The sequence below is a fragment of the Bombina bombina genome, chromosome 2 (genome assembly GCF_027579735.1).
Source record: "Bombina bombina isolate aBomBom1 chromosome 2, aBomBom1.pri, whole genome shotgun sequence".
Classification (NCBI taxonomy): Eukaryota; Metazoa; Chordata; class Amphibia; order Anura; family Bombinatoridae; genus Bombina; species Bombina bombina.
Window position 1 is genome coordinate 1,183,604,455 of NC_069500.1, and position 22,088 is coordinate 1,183,626,542.

Genomic DNA, 22,088 nt, shown 5'->3' on the forward strand with positions numbered 1-22,088 from the left:
AGGGACTCTTATAGATTCTGTAGAGATGAAGATTTACCTGACGGAGTCCAGGTTATCAAAGATTCTCAATGCTTGCCGTGTCCTTCATTCCATTCCAAGCCCATCAGTAGCTCAGTGCATGGAGGTAATCGGCTTAATGGTCGCGGCAATGGACATAGTGCCATTTGCGCGCCTGCATCTCAGACCGCTGCAACTATGCATGCTCAGTCAATGGAACGGGGATTACTCAGATCTGTCCCCTTTGCTAAATCTGGACCAGGAGACCAGAGATTCTCTTCTCTGGTGGTTGTCACCGGTTCATCTGTCCAAAGGAATGACCTTTCGCAGACCAGATTGGACGATTGTAACAACGGATGCCAGCCTTCTAGGCTGGGGAGCAGTCTGGAATTCCCTGAAGGCTCAGGGATCGTGGACTCAGGAGGAGAAACTCCTTCCAATAAACATTCTGGAATTAAGAGCAATATTCAATGCTCTTCTAGCTTGGCCTCAGTTAGCAAAACTGAGGTTCATCAGATTTCAGTCGGACAATATCACGACTGTGGCTTACATCAATCATCAAGGGGGAACCAGGAGTTCCCTAGCGATGTTGGAAGTCTCGAAGATAATTCGCTGGGCAGAGTCTCACTCTTGCCATCTGTCATCGATTTACATCCCAGGCGTCGAGAACTGGGAGGCGGATTTCCTAAGTCGCCAGACTTTTCATCCGGGAGAGTGGGAACTTCACCCGGAGGTATTTGCTCAACTGATTCGTCGTTGGGGCAAACCGGATCTGGATCTCATGGCATCTCGCCAGAACGCGAAGCTTCCTTGTTACGGATCAAGGTCCAGGGACCCGGGAGCGGTGCTAGTAGATGCATTAGCAGCCCCTTGGGTTTTCAACATAGCTTAAGTGTTTCCACCATTTCCGTTGCTACCTCAACTGATTGCCAGGATCAAACAGGAGAGGGCATTGGTAATTCTGATAGCGCCTGCGTGGCCACGCAGGACCTAGTATGCAGACCTAGTGGACATGTCGTCCTGTCCACCATGGTCTCTACCTCTGAGGCAGGACCTTCTGATTCAGGGTCCTTTCAACCATCCAAACATAATTTCTCTGAGGCTGACTGCCTGGAAATTGAACGCTTGATTCTATCAAAGCGTGGGTTTTCGGATTCGGTTATTGATACATTAATACAGGCTCGGAAACCTGTGACCAGAAAAATTTACCATAAGATATGGCGTAAATATTTATATTGGTGCGAATCCAAGAGTTACTCATGGAGTAAGGTTAGGATTCCTAGGATATTGGCTTTTCTACAAGAGGGTTTAGAAAAGGGTTTATCCGCTAGTTCGCTAAAGGGACAGATTTCCGCTCTGTCTATTCTTTTACACAAACGTCTGGCAGAGAATCCAGACGTCCAGGCTTTTTGTCAGGCTTTGGCTAGAATTAAGCCTGTGTTTAAAGCTGTTGCTCCTCCGTGGAGCTTAAACTTGGTTCTTAAAGTTCTTCAGGGTGTTCCGTTTGAACCCCTTCATTCCATTGATATTAAGCTTTTATCTTGGAAAGTTTTGTTTTTGATGGCTATTTCCTCGGCTCGAAGAGTCTCTGAGTTATCTGCCTTACATTGTGTTTCTCCTTATCTGATCTTTCATTCAGACAAGGTAGTACTGCGTACTAAACCTGGGTTTTTACCTAAGGTTGTTTCTAACAGGAATATCAATCAAGAGATTGTTGTTCCATCATTATGTCCTAATCCTTCTTCAAAGAAGGAACGTCTTTTGCATAATCTAGACGTGGTCCGTGCTCTGAAGTTCTACTTACAGGCAACTAAAGATTTTAGACAAACTTCTTCTCTGTTTGTCGTTTACTCTGGACAGAGGAGAGGTCAAAGGGCTTCGGCTACCTCTCTCTCTTTTTGGCTTCGTAGCATAATACGTTTAGCCTATGAGACTGCTGGACAGCAGCCTCCTGAAAGAATTACAGCTCATTCCACTAGAGCTGTGGCTTCCACCTGGGCCTTTAAGAATGAGGCCTCTGTTGAACAGATTTGCAAGGCTGCAACTTGGTCTTCACTTCATACTTTTTCCAAATTTTACAAATTTGACACTTTCGCTTCTTCGGAGGCTGGTTTTGGGAGAAAGGTTCTACAGGCAGTGGTTCCTTCTGTTTAATGTTCCTGCCTTGTCCCTCCCATCATCCGTGTACTTAGATTTGGTATTGGTATCCCATAAGTAATGGATGACCCGTGGACTGAACACACTTAACAAGAGAAAACATAATTTATGCTTACCTGATAAATTTATTTCTCTTGTAGTGTGTTCAGTCCACGGCCCGCCCTGTCTTTTTAAGGCAGGTTCTAAATTTTAAAATTATAACTCCAGTCACCACTGCACCTTATAGTTTCTCCTTTCTCGTCTTGTTTCGGTCGAATGACTGGATATGACATGTGAGGGGAGGAGCTATATAGCAGCTCTGCTTGGGTGATCCTCTTGCAACTTCCTGTTGGGAAGGAGAATATATCCCATAAGTAATGGATGACCCGTGGACTGAACACACTACAAGAGAAATAAATTTATCAGGTAAGCATAAATTATGTTTTCAATTTACTTCTATTATCAAAATTGTTTAATCGTCTTGGTATCCTTTGTTTAAGAAGCTGCAATGCTCTACTGGGAGTTAGCAGAACACACTGTTAAGCCAATGACGAGCCATATATGTGTGAGCATTGCTGCTCCCAAGCCGACTTAGGTTTGCTTTTGTGACAAAGGATGCCAAGAGAATGAAGCAAATTAGATAATCCAAGTAAATTGGAAAGTTGTTTCATTTTGACTTTCATGTTCCTTTAAAGATTAACAAGTGTGGCTCTACTTATTTTCATTTAATTTATTTAGTTTCAAAATACTTGTCATGTGACGACTTGTATACTTAAATACAAATATTCTGCTATTTTCTTATGATTTTTTATATATATAAGGAATATTACTAATCTGTAGTGTCCTGTTTTTTATATCAGACCTTCTGATTTAGTAAGTGTTTAGGTACAGATTATATATGATACACCTGTTCAACACATTATTATCAGATTGAAATTTGTTTTTAAAAGTTCAATTTAACATCTCTTTTTTTCTATAAGCTTGATAAACCATGTTGTAAATATATTCTCTTATATTAGTTGCTTAAAATGAAATCCCTTTAAAAGAATATATTTATTAATTAATTGTTCGCTTAAAGCGACAGTCTACTCCAGAATTTTTATTTTTTTAAAAAGATATATAATCCTTTCATTACCCATTGCTCAGTTTTGCATAACCAAAACTATTATATTAATATACTTTTTACCTCTGTGATTACTTTGAATAGCGTCTGCAGAATGTCCCCTTATTTCAGTTCTTTTGACAGACTTGCATTTTAGCCAATCAATGCCCTCTCATAAGTAACTCCATGGGCCTGAGCACAATGTTAACTATTTGGCATACATGAACTAACGTCCTCTAGCTGTGAAAAAAACTGTGAAATGCATTGAGAAAAGAGGCGGCCTTCAAGGGCTTAGAAATTAACATATAAAACTACCTAGGTTTAGCTTTCAACTAAGAATACCAAGAGAAGAAAGCACATTTGATGGTAAAAGTGAATTGAAAACTGCATGCCCTATCTGAATCATTAAAGTTTAATTTTGACTATACTATCCCTTTTAATGTGCCAAGAAACAAAAATCAGATTATTTTTGTTAATGTTCTCATGTGTTTGTGTGTTGTGTCTCTAGGGTGTGCTATATCCTATTGTTGTTATTTTTTTATACTGACCAGTGGGCATTTGTTTCTGTGCGTGTGTTTTATACTGACCAGTTGGGATTTGTTTGTGTGTGCTGTGTGTTTTGTTGTTATTTTTTTATACTGACCAGTGGGCATTTGTTTCTGTGCGTGTGTTTTATACTGACCAGTTGGGATTTGTTTGTGTGTGCTGTGTGTTTTTTGTTTTTGTTTTTTTATACTGACCAGCGGACATTTCTTTGTTGCCACATCCAGGCTGCTAGTAAATTTGAAGGGAGAACATTGGTACCAGAAATGCTACGATCCAGTGTGCAGAGCACAAAACTTTAAGTCAAACTGTAAGTCATTCTGTTTTCTATTATACTATCAGTACTATTGAAGATTTTAAACTGTATCTTGGTCACATTAGTTTAGAAATTACTACTCTATTGTTTCTAAGGTTTTCTTTGCTTTAACACCTTTGACTTATTTTTCTCCTTCACTAGCAAGAGTATTAAGCCTTGTATCCATGCTGATGAACAGGGAACAACCCATCCACATTAAAGCTTTAAGGGGACATGGCGGTCAAATAGTTTCTGTATTAATTTTAAGTGAGTCTATTATAAAATGGGTTTTAGCTGCCAGTATTGTCAGATATATGAGGTGTGTTTCCTGCAATTTATATTCAACAATAAACCTAAATGAGCAATTTCTCATATATTATACTGTTGGTATAACATGATATTGGGAATACATTAAGGTGAAACCACTTTTACAGTACATCATTCCTCTCTCCAACTATTGTTTTATTGTAATTTCCTATTTGTTTCAGGGAGCTAAGAATTTTTTTCCTAAGGTCTTCTTGTAACCTGGTTCTTCCCCAATCTTGCACATTCCAGCAACTTCATGCCTTGATCATGAAAGAATAACTTAGTACTTGTTTAGTTGTTAGCTCTGGTATGAGGCAGATAGGCTATGGCAACGGAGGCAGGGCTCCTCATGTATACCATGAATGCCATTGTAATTAGTTAATGGATCTTGATAGTTTTAGGTCTTTCCCTCAATTGTTTTACTCCTTCAAGTGGTACAAACATAGGATATTCTGGCACTGACAACTTGGTCACTCAGTATCTGAGATACCTTTTACCATAAGAATTTTAAAGTTGTTTCTATTTTTCTAAAAGGCCCTTACATTTCCAACAGCTAAGATATATTGCACAGTTTGGGTCCCCATAGACTAATGTTATAAAATAGGGAGTTTCCTTTAGAATTCCACAGATTTTCCTACAAAATAGTGTAGGTGCAAGTTTTATTTTGAAATAGTTTATTAGGAATTTTGTTGTATTAACATAAATAATTAACATACACCGAGATTATGAGTTTTGCGGTAAAGGGGTGGGTTGCTAACGAGCCTTTTTTTTTTTTAACGGTCCCTTAAGACAACGCTGGTATTACAGGTTTTTTTAAACCCGGCGTTAGCCGCAAAAAGGTGAGCGTAGAGCAAAATTTTGCTCCACATCTCACCTCAATACCAGCGTTGCTTACGGTAGCGCTAAGCTGGCTAAACGTGCTCGTGCACAATTTCCCCATAGGAAACAATGGGGCTGAGCCAGGTGAAAAAAAAACCTAACACCTGCAAAAAATCAGCGTAAAGCTCCTAACGCAGCCCCATTGATTCCTATGGGGAAAGGAATTTTATGTCTACACCTAACACCCTAACATGAACCCCGAGTCTAAACCCCCCTAATCTTACACTTATTAACCCCTAATATGCCGCCCCTGACATCGTCGCCACCTACATTATAATTATTAACCCCTACTATGCCGCTCCGGACACCGCCGCCATCTACATGATCCCTATGAACCCCTAATCTGTTGCCCCCAAAATCGCCGAATCCTACATTATATTTATTAACCCCTAATCTGCCCGCCCCAACGTCGCCGCAACCTACCTACACTTATTAACCCCTAATCTGCCGCCGCCAACGTCGCCGCCACTATAATAAAGTTATTGACCCCTAAACCTAAGTCTAACCCTAACACCCCCCTAATTTAAATATAATTTAAATAAATCTAAATAAAATAACTACAATTAAATAAATTATTCCTATTTAAAACTAAATACTTACCTATAAAATAAACCCTAAGATAGCTACAATATAACTAATAGTTACATTGTAGCTAGCTTAGGATTTATTTCTCCAACATTGGTGTGTCCGATCCACGGCGTCATCCTTACTTGTGGGAATATCTCTTCCCCAACAGGAAATGGCAAAGAGTAGACTTGTTTTTCTTGTAGCGCTTGTGTATGGGATGGCCTATAGCTCCTGTCTAAAGCGGGTCCCCAAATGCCCGCGGTGTGCAGTATAGTTTAGAGAAATAGTTAGATAGGAGCGCCAAAGGAGGCAAGGCCAAAAGTTAAGGGAATGGTTGGTTTAATGTAATCAGGATTGGGATTATTCCTGTGTGAAGTTTAGACCATAGAGGTTGTGATAGTCCTATCTAATGTGTTAATAGATTTATTGAATGCGTGAGGTCCAAGCGTATATTTCCTTAGACTGGGGGTTATGGTAACATTCACTAAAAATGCAAGTTTAAATGCAAGTTTAAAATCAAAATTGTATGTATATTACAGTGAAGAATTGCTCGATAAGAACAATGAATGGCACAGAAAATACGTTTTCAAATAAAATAGCAGAGTTTAATATAAGTTACATACGAAAATATGGATCCATATTAATATTAGTATTACCTTAAAAACAATATTTCGGTATAACCCTAAAACATTTTTAATGAGTGGAGTCTATCTGAAAAGATCTTCACATATACAAGAAGGGGGGAAGCGTGATGTGTTGTCAGGGTATTCTCTGATAAAAACCTGCTTGATGTGTAAGTGTGCAGGAGTTTAGTGATTAAGACATATGTATGGAAATAGAGTGGGCTGAAATTAGTCAATAAATAGTAAAGCCCTAATGTTGGGAAATTACCCTATAAGTAATATACTTTGAGAAATCAACATATAAGCGATATACTTTGGGAGATCAGTATATAAGCGTTGTAATATGTTGTGACAATTATATAACAGCTGTATAACAAATACTAAATGTTCTAATTAAAATAACAGTATAAAAATAGCAGTATAAAAACAGATATAGTGTGGAAAAATAACATGATCTCTAGATAAAAGTGGTGACAATCCAAATTGGTGGGAAATAGTTCAATCCGTGAGAAAACATAAAATCCAAAGATTATGCAAAGAAAAATGAAATCCACACAAAATCATATTTCAAAATATATAGTTCCTTCAAAAATGGTGATGTCTCAAAAAATGGAAAAAATATATAGCTAGTGTGTGCACAAACTAGTGAACGTGATCACTGAGAAAACAATGAAGAAAAAATATATAATAACGAAACTTCAAAATATTTTAAAAAGCTTCAGAGAGCTTGTGATTCTCAAAAAATAGTCTACAATCAGCTTCCTAATAGTATAGGTTCCTGAGATGGCTAAGACAATAGTTCAGAAAAAGAGAAAAAAACAAAATTCAAAAAATAAAACAAAAATAGAAGAAAGTGCCTGGGGAATCCTCAAAACCTGTAAACAAAAGATAACAACATAGTGTGATATTGTTATTAATATTCAATAGTTAAAAGGAATAATGCTCACCATATACTTGTCAACACGTTTCGGCCTGCAATAGAGGCCTTTCTCAAGACCTTTCTCTTAACTATTTCTCTAAATGGCAAAGAGTCCCAGCAAAGCTGGCCATATAGTCCCTCCTAGGCTCCGCCCACCCCAGTCATTCTCTTTGCCGTTGCACAGGCAACATCTCCACGGAGATGGTTAAGAGTATGTGGTGTTAAGTTGTAGTTTTTTTATTCTACTATCAAGAGTTTGTTATTTTAAAATAGTGCTGGTATGTACTATTTACTCTGAAACAGAAAAAGATGAAGAATTCTGTTTGTGAGAGGAAGATGATTTTAGCAGACAGTAACTAAAATCGTTTGCTGTTTCCACATAGGACTGTTGAGATGAAGTAACTTCAGTTGGGGGAAACAGTTAGCAGACTTTTCTGCTTAAGGTATGACTAGCCATATTTCTAACAAGACTGTGTAATGCTGGAAGGCTGTCATTTCCCCTCAGGGGGACCGGTAAGCCATTTTCTTAGTCTCAAACAGAATAAAGGGCTTAATATGGGCTATAAAACTGGTAGACACTTTTATGGGCAAAATCGATTGCTTTATTTGGGCATTTTATACATGTTATGCTGGTAATTCACACTTATAAACTTGGGGAACGTTTTTTAACGTCAGGCACTGTGTTAGACACCTTTTCCAGTCAGGAAGGGCCTTCCCAGTTGTAGGCTGAGCCTCATTTTCGCGCCATTACTGCGCAGTTACTTTTGAGAGTAACACATGCAGATGCATGTGTGAGGATCTGAAAGTAGTTGGGAAAAGTTCCTAGAAGGCTTCATTTGGTATCGTATTCCCCCCTGGGTTTGGTAAAGTCGCAGCAAAGGCTGTAGCTGGGACTGTAAAGGGGTTAAAACTGTAACCGGCTTATTTTAAGGGTTAAAGCTCTGAAAATTGGTGTGCAATACTTTGAATGCTTTAAGACACTGTGGTGAAAATTTGGTAAATTTTGAACAATTCCTTCATATTTTTTCACATATTCAGTAATAAAGTGGGCTCTGTTTAAAATTGAAAGAGACAGTAACGGTTTTGTTTTAAAACGGTTTTTGTGCTTTATTGACAAGTTTAAGCCTGTTTAACATGTCTGTACCTTCAGATAAGCTATGTTCTATATGTATGAAAGTCAATGTGTCTCCCCCTTCAAAATTGTGTGATAATTGTGCCATAGCGTCCAAACAAAGTAAGGACAGTACTGCCACAGATAATGAAGTTGCCCAAGATGATTCATCAGATGAAGGGAGTAGACATGGTTCTACATCATCTCCTTCTGTGTCTATACCAGTTTTGCCCACGCAGGAGGCCCCTAGTACTTCTAGCGCGCCAATGCTTATTACTATGCAACAATTGACGGCAGTAATGGATAACTCCATAGCAAATATTTTATCCAAAATGCCTGCATATCAAAGAAAGCGCGATTGCTCTGTTTTAAACACTGAAGAGCAAGAGGGCGCTGATGATAATTGCTCTGTCATACCCTCACACCAATCTGAAGGGGCCATGAGGGAGGTTTTGTCAGATGGGGAAATTTCAGATTCAGGAAAAATTTCTCAACAGGCTGAACCTGATGTTGTGACATTTAAATTTAAATTAGAGCATCTCCGCGCACTGCTTAAGGAGGTGTTATCTACTCTGGATGATTGTGACAACCTGGTCATTCCAGAAAAATTATGCAAGATGGACAAGTTCCTAGAGGTTCCGGTGCACCCCGACGCTTTTCCTATACCCAAGAGGGTGGCGGACATAGTGAATAAGGAGTGGGAGAAGCCCGGCATACCTTTTGTCCCCCCTCCTATATTTAAGAAATTATTTCCTATGGTCGACCCCAGAAAGGACTTATGGCAGACAGTCCCTAAGGTCGAGGGGGCAGTTTCTACTCTAAACAAGCGCACTACTATTCCTATCGAGTATAATTGTGCTTTCAAAGATCCTATGGATAAAAAATTGGAGGGTTTGCTTAAAAAGATTTTTGTACAGCAAGGTTACCTTCTGCAACCCATTTCGTGCATTGTTCCTGTCACTACAGCAGCGTGGTTCTGGTTCGAGGAACTAGAAAAGTCGCTCAGTAGAGAGACTCCATATGAGGAGGTTATGGACAGAGTTCACGCACTTAAGTTGGCTAATTCTTTTATTTTAGATGCCGCTTTGCAATTAGCTAGATTAGCGGCGAAAAATTCAGAGTTTGCAATTGTGGTGCGCAGAGCGCTTTGGCTAAAGTCTTGGTCAGCGGATGTATCATCCAAGACAAAATTGCTTAATATCCCCTTCAAGGGTAAAACTCTCTTTGGGCCAGAATTGAAAGAGATTATCTCAGACATCACTGGGGGAAAGGGCCACGCCCTCCCACAAGATAGGCCTTTCAAAGCCAAGAATAAGTCTAATTTTCGTTCCTTTCGTAATTTCAGGAACGGACCGGCCTCTAATTCTGCATCCTCTAAGCGAGAGGGTAATGCTTCACAGACCAAACCAGCCTGGAAACCGATGCAAGGCTGGAACAAGGGTAAGCAGGCCAAGAAGCCTGCTGCTGCTAACAAAACAGCATGAAGGAGTAGCCCCCGATCCGGGACCGGATCTAGTAGGGGGCAGACTCTCTCTCTTTGCTCAGGCTTGGGCAAGAGATGTTCAAGATCCCTGGACGCTAGAAATAGTTTCTCAGGGTTATCTTCTGGAATTCAAGGAACTACCCCCTAGGGGAAGGTTTCACATTTCTCACTTATCCTCAAACCAAATAAAGAGACAGGCATTCTTACATTGTGTAGAAGACCTGTTAAAGATGGGAGTGATACACCCAGTTCCAATGGCGGAACAAGGAATGGGATTTTACTCAAATCTGTTCGTAGTTCCCAAAAAAGAGGGAACCTTCAGACCAATTCTGGATTTAAAAATCCTAAACAAATTTCTCAGAGTACCATCGTTCAAAATGGAAACCATTAGAACGATTCTACCTACAATCCAGGAAGGTCAATTTATGACTACCGTGGATCTGAAGGATGCGTACCTACATATTCCTATCCACAAAGAACATCATCAGTTCCTAAGGTTCGCCTTTCTGGACAAACATTACCAGTTTGTGGCCCTCCCATTCGGGTTAGCCACTGCCCCAAGGATTTTCACAAAGGTACTCGGGTCCCTTCTAGCGGTTCTAAGACCGAGGGGCATTGCAGTAGTACCATACTTGGACGACATTCTAATACAAGCGTCGTCCCTTTCAAAGGCAAAGGCTCATACAGAAATCGTTCTGGCCTTTCTCAGATCTCACGGATGGAAGGTGAACATAGAAAAAAGTTCTCTGTCTCCGTCGACAAGAGTTCCCTTCTTGGGAACAATAATAGATTCTTTAGAAATGAGGATTTTTCTGACAGATGTCAGAAAGTCAAAACTTCTAAACGCTTGTCAAGTTCTTCATTCAGTTCCACGTCCTTCCATAGCTCAGTGCATGGAAGTAGAAGGGTTGATGGTTGCAGCAATGGACATAGTTCCTTTTGCGCGAATTCATCTAAGACCATTACAACTGTGCATGCTGAAACAGTGGAATGGGGACTATACAGACTTGTCTCCAGTGATTCAAGTAGATCAGAAGACCAGAGATTCACTCCGTTGGTGGCTAACCCTGGACCACCTATCCCAGGGAATGAACTTCCGCAGACCAGAGTGGGTCATCGTCACGACCGATGCCAGTCTAGTGGGCTGGGGCGCGGTCTGGGAATCCCTGAAAGCTCAGGGACTATCGTCTCGGGAAGAGTCTCTTCTCCCGATAAACATTCTGGAACTAAGAGCGATATTCAATGCTCTCAGGGCTTGGCCAGATTTATAAGATTCCAATCAGACAACATGACGACTGTTGCTTATATCAATCATCAGGGGGGAACAAGGAGTTCCCTGGCGATGAAAGAAGTGACCAAAATAATACAATGGGCGGAGGATCACTCCTGTCACCTATCTGCGATCCACATCCCAGGAGTGGAAAACTGGGAGGCGGATTATCTGAGTCATCAGACTTTCCATCCGGGGGAGTGGGAACTCCACCCGGAGATATTTGCCCAGTTGACCCAATTATGGGGCATTCCAGACATGGATCTCATGGCGTCTCGTCAGAACTTCAAGGTTCCTTGCTACGGGTCCAGATCCAGGGATCCCAAGGCGACTCTAGTGGATGCACTAGTAGTGCCTTGGACCTTCAACCTAGCTTATGTGTTTCCACCGTTTCCTCTCATTCCCAGGCTGGTAGCCAGGATCAAGCAGGAGAGGGCCTCGGGGATCTTGATAGCTCCTGCTTGGCCACGCAGGACTTGGTATGCAGACCTGGTGAATATGTCATCGGCTCCACCATGGAAGCTACCTTTGAGACAGGACCTTCTTGTACAGGGTCCATTCGAACATCCAAATCTGGTCTCCCTCCAGCTGACAGCTTGGAGATTGAACGCTTGATTCTATCAAAGCGTGGATTTTCAGATTCTGTGATAGATACTCTGGTTCAAGCCAGAAAACCGGTAACTAGAAAAATTTACCATAAAATATGGAAAAGATATATCTGCTGGTGTGAATCCAAGGGTTTCCCATGGAATAAGATAAAGATTCCTAAGATCCTTTCCTTTCTACAAGAAGGTTTGGATAAAGGATTATCTGCGAGTTCTCTAAAGGGAAAGATTTCTGCCTTATCTGTCTTACTACACAAACGACTGGCAGCTGTGCCAGATGTTCAAGCATTTGTTCAGGCTCTGGTTAGGATCAAGCCTGTTTACAGACCTTTAACTCCTCCCTGGAGTTTAAATCTAGTTATTTCTGTTCTTCAAGGGATTCCGTTTGAACCTTTACATTCCATAGATATTAAGTTGTTATCTTGGAAAGTTTTGTTTTTGGTTGCTATTTCTTCTGCTAGAAGAGTTTCTGAGTTATCTGCTCTGCAGTGTACTCCGCCCTATCTGGTGTTCCATTCAGATAAGGTTGTTTTGCGTACTAAGCCTGGTTTTCTTCCAAAGGTTGTTTCCAACAAAAATATTAACCAGGAGATAGTTGTACCTTCTTTGTGTCCGAATCCAGTTTCAAAGAAGGAACGTTTGCTACACAATTTAGATGTAGTCCGTGCTCTAAAATCCTACTTAGAAGCTACAAAAGAGTTCAGACAAACATCTTCTCTGTTTGTCGTCTATTCTGGTAAAAGGAGAGGTCAAAAAGCAACTTCTACCTCTCTTTCCTTTTGGCTTAAAAGCATCATCAGATTGGCTTATGAGACTGCCGGACGGCAGCCTCCTGAAAGAATCACAGCTCACTCCACTAGGGCTGGGGCTTCCACATGGGCCTTCAAGAACGAGGCTTCTGTTGATCAGATATGTAAGGCAGAGACTTGGTCTTCACTGCACACTTTTGCCAAATTTTACAAATTTTATACTTTTGCTTCTTCGGAGGCTATTTTTGGGAGAAAGGTTTTGCAAGCCGTGGTGCCTTCCGTTTAGGTAACCTGATTTGCTCCCTCCCTTCATCCGTGTCCTAAAGCTTTGGTAATGGTTCCCACAAGTAAGGATGACGCCGTGGACCAGACACACCAATGTTGGAGAAAACAGAATTTATGCTTACCTGATAAATTACTTTCTCCAACGGTGTGTCCGGTCCACGGCCCACCCTGGTTTTTTAATCAGGTTTGATGAATTATTTTCTCTAACTACAGTCACCACGGCACCCTATGGTTTCTCCTATTTTTTCCTCCTGTCCGTCGGTCGAATGACTGGGGTGGGCGGAGCCTAGGAGGGACTATATGGCCAGCTTTGCTGGGACTCTTTGCCATTTCCTGTTGGGGAAGAGATATTCCCACAAGTAAGGATGACGCCGTGGACCGGACACACCGTTGGAGAAAGTAATTTATCAGGTAAGCATAAATTCTGTTTTTCTTCTATAAGGTAAGACGAGTCCACGGATTCATCCTTTACTTGTGGGATATTATCCTCCTGCTAACAGTAAGTGGCAAAGAGCACCACAGCAGAGCTGTCTATATAGCTCCTCCCTTAGCTCCACCCCCCAGTCATTCTCTTTGCCTACTCTAAGTACTAGGAAGGGTAAAGTGAAAGAGGTGATAAAATATTAGTTTTTCATTTCTTCAAGCAAGAGTTTGTTATTTTAAATGGTACCGGTGTGTACTATTTACTCTCAGGCAGCAGATGGATGAAGACTTCTGCCTAGAGGATGATGATCTTAGCATTTGTAACTAAGGTCCAGTGCTGTTCCCACAGAGGCTGAGGAGTACAGGAAACTTCAGTGTGAGGAACGTTTTCATGCTTTGCAGCAGTGAGGTATGTTCAATCATATTTTTCTGGAGAGACTGTGTATTTCAGAAAGGCTGACAATATCCCCATGAGGGTAAGGGTAAGCAGTAATCCTAAGAGCTAATAAGCAGGGCATTAATAAGCTTGCATAAGGGGCTAATTACAAAAATGGTTGACACTGAGTTGTAAATGTTTGTGGGCAAACGTTTTATGAACTGGGAGTGCTGTTTAACGTTTTGTGGGCAATAACGTTTTGGGCAACTTTATTGAGGGTACACTTGGCTTGGCTTAATTTTTTTTTGGGTCTCAGAACCCACATGGCTAGTTGAAAACCGCTCCGGTGCGGTTCTTTGAGGCTGTAGAGACATCGAGTGAGATGGGCGGGGCCTATTTTCGTGCCTCAGATGCGCAGTTATTTTCTCGCAGCAAGCTCCGACTCCTGAGGGCCCTGATGAATGTTTTGAGCCAAATCGAAGCTTTAACCCCATATTTACTATCCCTGAGGGCAGGTAGTGCCACAGCAGGGCTGTGGCAAGGTACTGAGTTTTTTTTTCCGGATTTAGGCCTAATTTCAATCCGGTTTGCACATAAAAGGGTAAAATGTTAAAATTCCTTGTGGGGCAATCTTAACTACATATATTGTGTCTGTTTGCAAAATTTTGAAAAATTTGGTGCATTTTAAAGCTGTTTTGCAGAACGTGTATGCTTTTTTTCTCTTAAAGGCGCAGTACCGTTTTTTTAAGATTGTTATTTTTTTCACTAAATAAAGTGTTTTCATGCTTGTTTGTAGTCATTACTAGCCTGTTCAACATGTCTGACATTGAGGAAAGTCAATGTTCATTATGTTTAGAAGCCATTGTGGAACCTCCACTTAGAATGTGTCCCTCATGCACTGAAAGGTCAATAAATTGCAAAGTACATATTTTAGCTACTAAAAGTATGTCGCAGGATGATTCTCAGTCAGAAGGGAATCAGGTTATGCCATCTAATTCTCCCCAAGTGTCACAACCATTAACGCCCGCACAAGCGACGCCAAGTACTTCTAGTGCGTCTAATTCTTTCACCCTGCAAGATATGGCCGCAGTTATAAATACTACCCTCACAGAGGTTTTATCTAAGCTGCCTGGGTTGCAGGGGAAGCGCAGTAGGTCTGGTGTGAGAACAAACGCTGAGCCCTCTGACGCTTTATTAGCCATATCCGATGTACTCTCACAATGCTCTGAGTTGGGGGTGAGGGATTTGCTGGCAGAGGGAGAGATTTCTGATTAAGGAAATATGTTCCCTCAGACAGACTCAGATATGACGGCTTTTAAATTTAAACTAGAACACCTCCGCTTATTGCTCAGGGAGGTTTTAGCGACTGATGGTTGTCGCTGATTCTGACCCTATTGTAGTTCCAGAGAAATTGTGTAAAATGGACAGATTTCTAGAGGTTCCTGCCTACACTGATGTTTTCTTTCATGTAATTAGCAAGAGTCCATGAGCTAGTGACGTATGGGATATACATTCCTACCAGGAGGGGCAAAGTTTCCCAAACCTCAAAATGCCTATAAATACACCCCTCACCACACCCACAATTCAGTTTTACAAACTTTGCCTCCCATGGAGGTGGTGAAGTAAGTTTGTGCTAGATTCTACGTTGATATGCGCTTCGCAGCAGGCTGGAGCCCGGTTTTCCTCTCAGAGTGCAGTGAATGTCAGAGGGATGTGAAGAGAGTATTGCCTATTTGAATACAATGGTCTTCCTCTAGGGGATCTATTTCATAGGTTCTCTGTTATCGGTCGTAGAGATTTCTTCTCCTACCTCCCTTTTCAGATCGACGAAATACTCTTATATACCATTACCTCTACTGATTCTCGTTTCAGTACTGGTTTGGCTATCTACTATATGTAGATGAGTGTCCTGGGGTAAGTCTTAATTTTTGTTACACTCTAAGCTATGGTTGGGCACTTTATATGTAAAGTTCTAAATATATGTCTTTAAACTTATATTTGCCATGATTCAGGATAATCAGTATTCCTTCATTCAGACTGTCAGTTTCATTATTTGGGATAATGCATATGAATAAATATTTTTCTTACCTTGAAATTTTCAAATTGACTATTTTTCCCTGCGGGCTGTTAGGCTCGTGGGGGCAGAAAATGCTTAATTTTATTGCGTCATTTTTGGCGCGAACTTTTTTGGCGCAAAATTTTGTCATTTCCGGCGTCGTAGTTGACTCTGGAAGTTGTTTTCAGTTTCGTCATTTTTTTGACACTTGTGTATTCAGACGTTTTTTGCACCAAAAAAATGTGGGCGTCGGTCGACGTCAGAGGATGTGGCGTCATACTTGGCGCCAAAAAATATGGGCGTTGTACTTGGCGCCAATAATGTGGGCGTTATTTTTGGCGCCAAAAAATTTGGGCGTCACTCTTGTCTCCGCCTTTTTTTTCACATTATTTCATTCTCATTTTTCATTGCTTCTGGTTGCTAGAGGCTTGTTCATTTGGCATTTTTTTCCCATTCCTGAAACTGTCATTTAAGGAATTTGATAATTTTGCTTTATATGTTGTTTTTTCTATTACATATTGCAAGATGTCTCAACCTGACCCTGGATCAGAATCTACTTCTGGAAAGACGCTGCCTGATGCTGGTTCTACCAAAGTTAAGTGCATTTGTTGTAAACTTTTGGTATCTGTTCCTCCGGCTGTAGTTTGTGATAACTGTCATGATAAACTTTCTAATGCAGATTGTATTTCCATTAGTAATAATCCATTACCTGTTGTTGTTCCTTCAACATCTAATGTTTAGGATGTCCCTGTTAATGTAAAAGAATTTGTTTCTAAATCTATTAGGAAGGCTCTGTCTGTTATTCCTCCTTCCAGTAAACGTAAAAGGTCTTTTAAAACTTCTCATATTTCAGATGAATTTTTAAGTGACCGCCATCATTCTGACTTATCTGTTTCTGATGAGGATCTATCTGGTTCAGAAGATTCTGCTTCAGATATTGACACTGATAAATCTTCATATTTATTGAAGATGGAGTTTATTCGTTCTTTACTTAAAGAAGTGTTAATTGCATTAGATATGGAGGAGTCTAGTCCTCTTGATACTAAATCTACTAAGCGTTTAAATTCGGTTTTCAAACCTCATGTAGTTATTCCAGAAGTTTTTCCAGTTCCTGATGCTATTTCAGAAGTAATTTCTAGGGAATGGAATAGTCTGGGTACTTCATTTACTCCTTCTCAAAGGTTTAAGAAATTGTACCCTGTGCCATCTGATAGATTAGAGTTTTGGGACAAAATCCCTAAAGTTGATGGGGCTATCTCTACTCTTGCTAAACGTACTACTATTCCTACTGCGGATAGTACTTCCTTTAAGGATCCTTTAGATAGGAAGCTTGAATCCTTTCTAAGGAGAGCTTATTTATGTTCAGGTAATCTTCTTAGACCTGCTATTTCTTTGGCTGATGTTGCTGCAGCTTCCACTTTCTGGTTGGAGGCTTTAGCGCAGCAAGTGTCAGACCATAATGCTTATAGCATTGTTAAACTTCTTCAACATGCTAATAACTTTATTTGTGATGCCATTTTTGATATCATTAGAATTGATATCAGGTATATGTCTTTAGCTATTTTAGCTAGAAGAGCTTTATGGCTTAAATCTTGGAATGCAGATATGACTTCTAAGTCAACCTTGCTTTCTCTTTCTTTCCAAGGTAATAAATTATTTGGTTCACAGTTGGATTCTATTATTTCAACTGTTACTGGGGGGAAAGGAACCTTTTTGCCTCAGGACAAAAAATCTAAAGGTAAATACAGGGCTGCTAATAGTTTTTGTTCCTTTCGTCAGAATAAAGAACAGAAGCCTGACCCTTCCCCTAAAGGAACGGTTTCCGTGTGGAAACCTTCTCTAGTCTGGAATAAATCCAAGCCTTTCAGAAAGTCAAAACCAGCTCCTAAATCCGCATGAAGGTGCGGCCCTCATTCCAGCACAGCTGGTAGGGGGCAGGTTACGATTTTTCAAAGATATATGGATCAATTCGATTCACAGTCTTTGGATTCAGAACATTGTTTCTCAAGGATACAGAATAGGTTTCAAGATAAGACCTCCTGTGAGAAGATTTTTTCTCTCTCGCATTCCAGTAAACCCAGTGAAGGCTCAGGCATTTCTGAAATGTGTTTCAGATCTAGAGTTGGCTGGGGTAATTATGCCAGTTCCAGTTCTGGAACGGGGTCTGGGGTTTTACTCAAATCTATTCGTTGTACCAAAGAAGGAGAATTCCTTCAGACCAGTTCTGGATCTAAAAATATTGAATCGTTATGTGAGAATACCAACATTCAAAATGGTGACTATAAGGACTATTCTGCCTTTTGTTCAGCAAGGGTATTATATGTCCACAATAGATTTACAGGATGCATATCTTCATATTCCAATCCATCCACATCACTATCAGTTTCTGAGATTCTCTTTTCTAGACAAGCATTACCAGTTTGTTGCCCTTCCGTTTGGCCTAGCAACAGCTCCAAGGATCTTTTCAAAGGTTCTCGGTGCCCTTCTCTCTGTAATCAGAGAACAGGGTATTGCGGTATTTCCTTATTTGGACGATATCTTGGTACTTGCTCAGTCTTTACATTCTGCAGAATCTCATACGAATCAACTTGTGTTGTTTCTTCAAAAACATGGTTGGAGGATCAATTTACCAAAGAGTTCTTTGATTCCTCAGACAAAGGTAACCTTTTTGGGCTTTCAAATAGATTCAGTGTCCATGACTTTGTCTCTAACAGAAAAGAGACGTCTGAAGTTGGTTTCAGCCTGTCGAAACCTTCAGTCTCAATCGTTCCCTTCGGTAGCTTTGTGCATGGAAATTCTAGGTCTCATGACTGCTGCATCGGACGCGACCCCCTTTGCTCGTTTTCACATGAGACCTCTTCAGCTTTGTATGCTGAACCAGTGGTGCAGGGTTTATACAAAGATATCACAAATAATATCCTTAAATCCCAATGTTCGATCTTCTCTGACTTGGTGGTTGAATCACCATCGTCTAATTCAAGGGGCTTCTTTTGTTCGTCCAACCTGGACTGTAATCTCAACAGATGCGAGTCTTTCAGGTTGGAGAGCTGTATGGGGATCTCTGAGAGCGCAGGGGGTTTGGGAATCTCAGGAGGCGAGATTACCAATCAACATTTTGGAACTCCGTGCGATTTTCAGAGCTCTTCAGTTCTGGCCTCTTCTGAAGAGAGAATCGTTTATTTGTTTTCAGACAGACAATGTCACAACCGTGGCATATGTCAATCATCAAGGTGGGACTCACAGTCCTCAAGCTATGAAAGAAGTATCTCGGACACTTGTATGGGCGGAATCCAGCTCCTGTCTAATCTCTGCGGTTCACATCCCAGGTGTAGACAATTGGGAAGCGGATTATCTCAGTCGCCAGACGTTACATCCGGGCGAATGGTCTCTTCACCCAGAGGTATTTCTTCAGATTGTTCAAATCTGGGGACTTCAGAAATAGATCTGATGGCCTCTCATCTAAACAAGAAACTTCCCAGGTATCTGTCCAGATCCAGGGATCCTCAGGCGGAAGCAGTGGACGCGTTGTCACTTCCTTGGAATTATCATCCTGTCTATATCTTTCCGCCTCTAGTTCTTCTTCCAAAGGTGATTTCCAAAATTCTAATGGAACGTTTGTTTGTACTGCTGGTGGCTCTAGCATGGCCTCACAGGTTTTGGTATGCGGATCTCATTCGGATGGCTAGTTGCCAACCTTGGACACTTCCGTTAAGACCAAACCTTCTATCTCAAGGCCCATTTTTCCATCAGGATCTCAAATCATTAAATTTGAAGGTATGGAAATTGAACGCTTGATTCTTAGTCATAGAGGTTTCTCTGACTTAGTAATTAATACTATGTTACAGGCTCGTAAATCGGTGTCTAGGAAGATTTATTATCGAGTCTGGAAGACTTACATTTCTTGGTGTTCTCATAAATTCTCCTGGCATTCTTTTAGAATTCCTAGAATTTTACAGTTTCTTCAGGATGGTTTGGATAAAGGTTTGTCTGCAAGTTCCTTGAAAGGACAAATCTCTGGTCTTTCTGTTCTTTTTCACAGAAAGATTGCTAATCTTCCTGATATTCATTGTTTTGTACAGGCTTTGGTTCGTATCAAACCTGTCATTAAGTCAATCTCTCCTCCTTGGAGTCTTAATTTGGTTCTGAGGGCTTTACAAGCTCCTCCGTTTGAACCTATGCATTCTCTGGATATTAAATTACTTTCTTGGAAAGTTCTGTTCCTTTTGGCCATCTCTTCTGCTAGAAGAGTTTCTGAGTTATCTGCTCTTTCTTGTGAATCTCCTTTTCTGATTTTTCATCAGGATAAGGCGGTGTTGCAGACTTAATTTCAATTTTTACCTAAGGTTGTGAATTCTAACAACATTAGTAGAGAAATTGTTGTCCCTTCATTGTGTCCTAATCCTAAGAATTCTCTGGAGATATCTTTACATTCTTTGGATGTAGTAAGAGCTTTGAAATATTATGTTGAAGCTACTAAAGATTTAAGAAAGACTTCTAGTCTATTTGTTATCTTTTCTGGTTCCAGGAAAGGTCAGAAAGCTTCTGCCATTTCTTTGGCGTCTTGGTTAAAGTCTTTGATTCATCATGCTTATGTCGAGTCGGGTAAGCCCCCGCCTCAAAGGATTACGGCTCATTCTACTAGGTCAGTTTCTACTTCCTGGGCTTTTAGGAATGAAGCTTCTGTTGACCAGATTTGCAAAGCAGCAACTTGGTCTTCTTTGCATACTTTTACTAAATTCTACCATTTTGATGCTTATAATTTCAGTTTTTTTCATTATTAAGATTTGGGTTGTGGATTATTTTTTCAGCGGAATTGGCTGTCTTTATTTTATCCCTCCCTCTCTAGTGACTCTTGCGTGGAAATTCCACATCTTGGGTATCTGCTATCCCATACGTCACTAGCTCATGGACTCTTGCTAATTACATGAAAGAAAACATAATTTATGTAAGATCTTACCTGATAAATTCATTTCTTTCATATTAGCAAGAGTCCATGAGACCCACCCTTTTTGTGGTGGTTATGATTTTTTTGTATAAAGCACAATTATTCCAATTCCTTATTTTTGATGCTTTCGCTCCTTTCTTATCATCCCACTTCTTGGCTATTCGTTAAACTGAATTGTGGGTGTGGTGGGGGGTGTATTTATAGGCATTTTGAGGTTTGGGAAACTTTGCGCCTCCTGGTAGGAATGTATATCCCATACGTCACTAGCTCATGGACTCTTGCTAATATGAAAGAAATTAATTTATCAGGTAAGTTCTTACATAAATTATGTTTTTCCGGTCCCTAAGAGGATTTCGGACATTGTTACTAAGGAGTGGCATAGACCAGGTATTCCGTTCGCTCCCTCTCCTACTTTTAAGAAAATGTTTCTCATATCAGACACCATGCGGGACTCGTGGCAGACGGTCCCTAAGGTGGAGGGAGCTATTTCTACCCTGGCTAAGCGTACAACTATACCTATTGAGGACAGTTGTGCTTTCAAAGACCCTATGGATAAAAAATTAGAGGGTCTCCTGAAGAAAATATTTGTTCATCAAGGTTTTCTTCTCCAACCTATAGCGTGCATTGTTCCTGTAACTACTGCAGCGTCCTTTTGGTAAGAGGCTCTGGAGGAGGCTCTTCAGGTTGAGACCCCATTAGATGATATTCTGGATAGAATTAGGGCTCTCAAGCTAGCTAATTCTTTCATTACAGATGCCGCTTTTCAACTGGCTAAATTAGCGGCGAAAAATTCAGGTTTTGCCATTTTAGTGCGTAGAGCGTTATGGCTTAAGTCCTGGTCTGCTGATGTGTCATCAAAAGCTAAGCTGTTAGCCATCCCTTTCAAGGGTAAGACCCTATTCGGGCCTGAACTGAAAGAGATCATTTCAGACATCACTGGAGGAAAAGGCCATGCCCTTCCTCAGGATAAGACAAGATGAGGACCAAACAAAATAATTGTCGTTCCTTTTCGGAACTTCAAAGGTGGTCCCTCTTCCTCTTCCCCTGCTGCAAAACAAGAGGGGAATTTTGCTCAATCCAAGTCAGTCTGGAGACCTAATCAGACTTGGAACAAGGGTAAACAGGCCAAGAAGCCCGCTGCTGCCGCCACCAAGACAGCATGAAGGGGTAGCCCCCGATCCGGGATCGGATCTAGTAGGGGGCAGACTTTCTCTCTTTGCTCAGGCTTGGGCAAGAGATGTTCAGGACTCCTGGGCTTTAGAAATCGTATCCCAGGGGTATCTTCTGGAATTCAAAGATTCTCCTCCAAGGGGGAGATTCCATCTTTCTCAATTGTCTGTAAACCAGACAAAAAGAGAGGCGTTCTTACGCTGTGTAGAAGACCTTTATACTATGGGAGTGATCTGCTCAGTTCCTTA

General features: G+C 40.8%; 1 protein-coding gene across 1 annotated transcript in view; it reads left to right on the top strand.

The window, feature by feature from the left end:
* PRIMPOL (primase and DNA directed polymerase) overlaps positions 1–22,088 on the top strand; it is a 377,464-nt gene that overhangs the window by 240,490 nt on the left and 114,886 nt on the right. Inside the window, exon 11 of the mRNA XM_053703874.1 lies at positions 4,006–4,088. Within this exon, the coding sequence (XP_053559849.1) occupies positions 4,006–4,088 (83 nt within the window). The remainder of the gene's footprint in view (positions 1–4,005; positions 4,089–22,088) is intronic.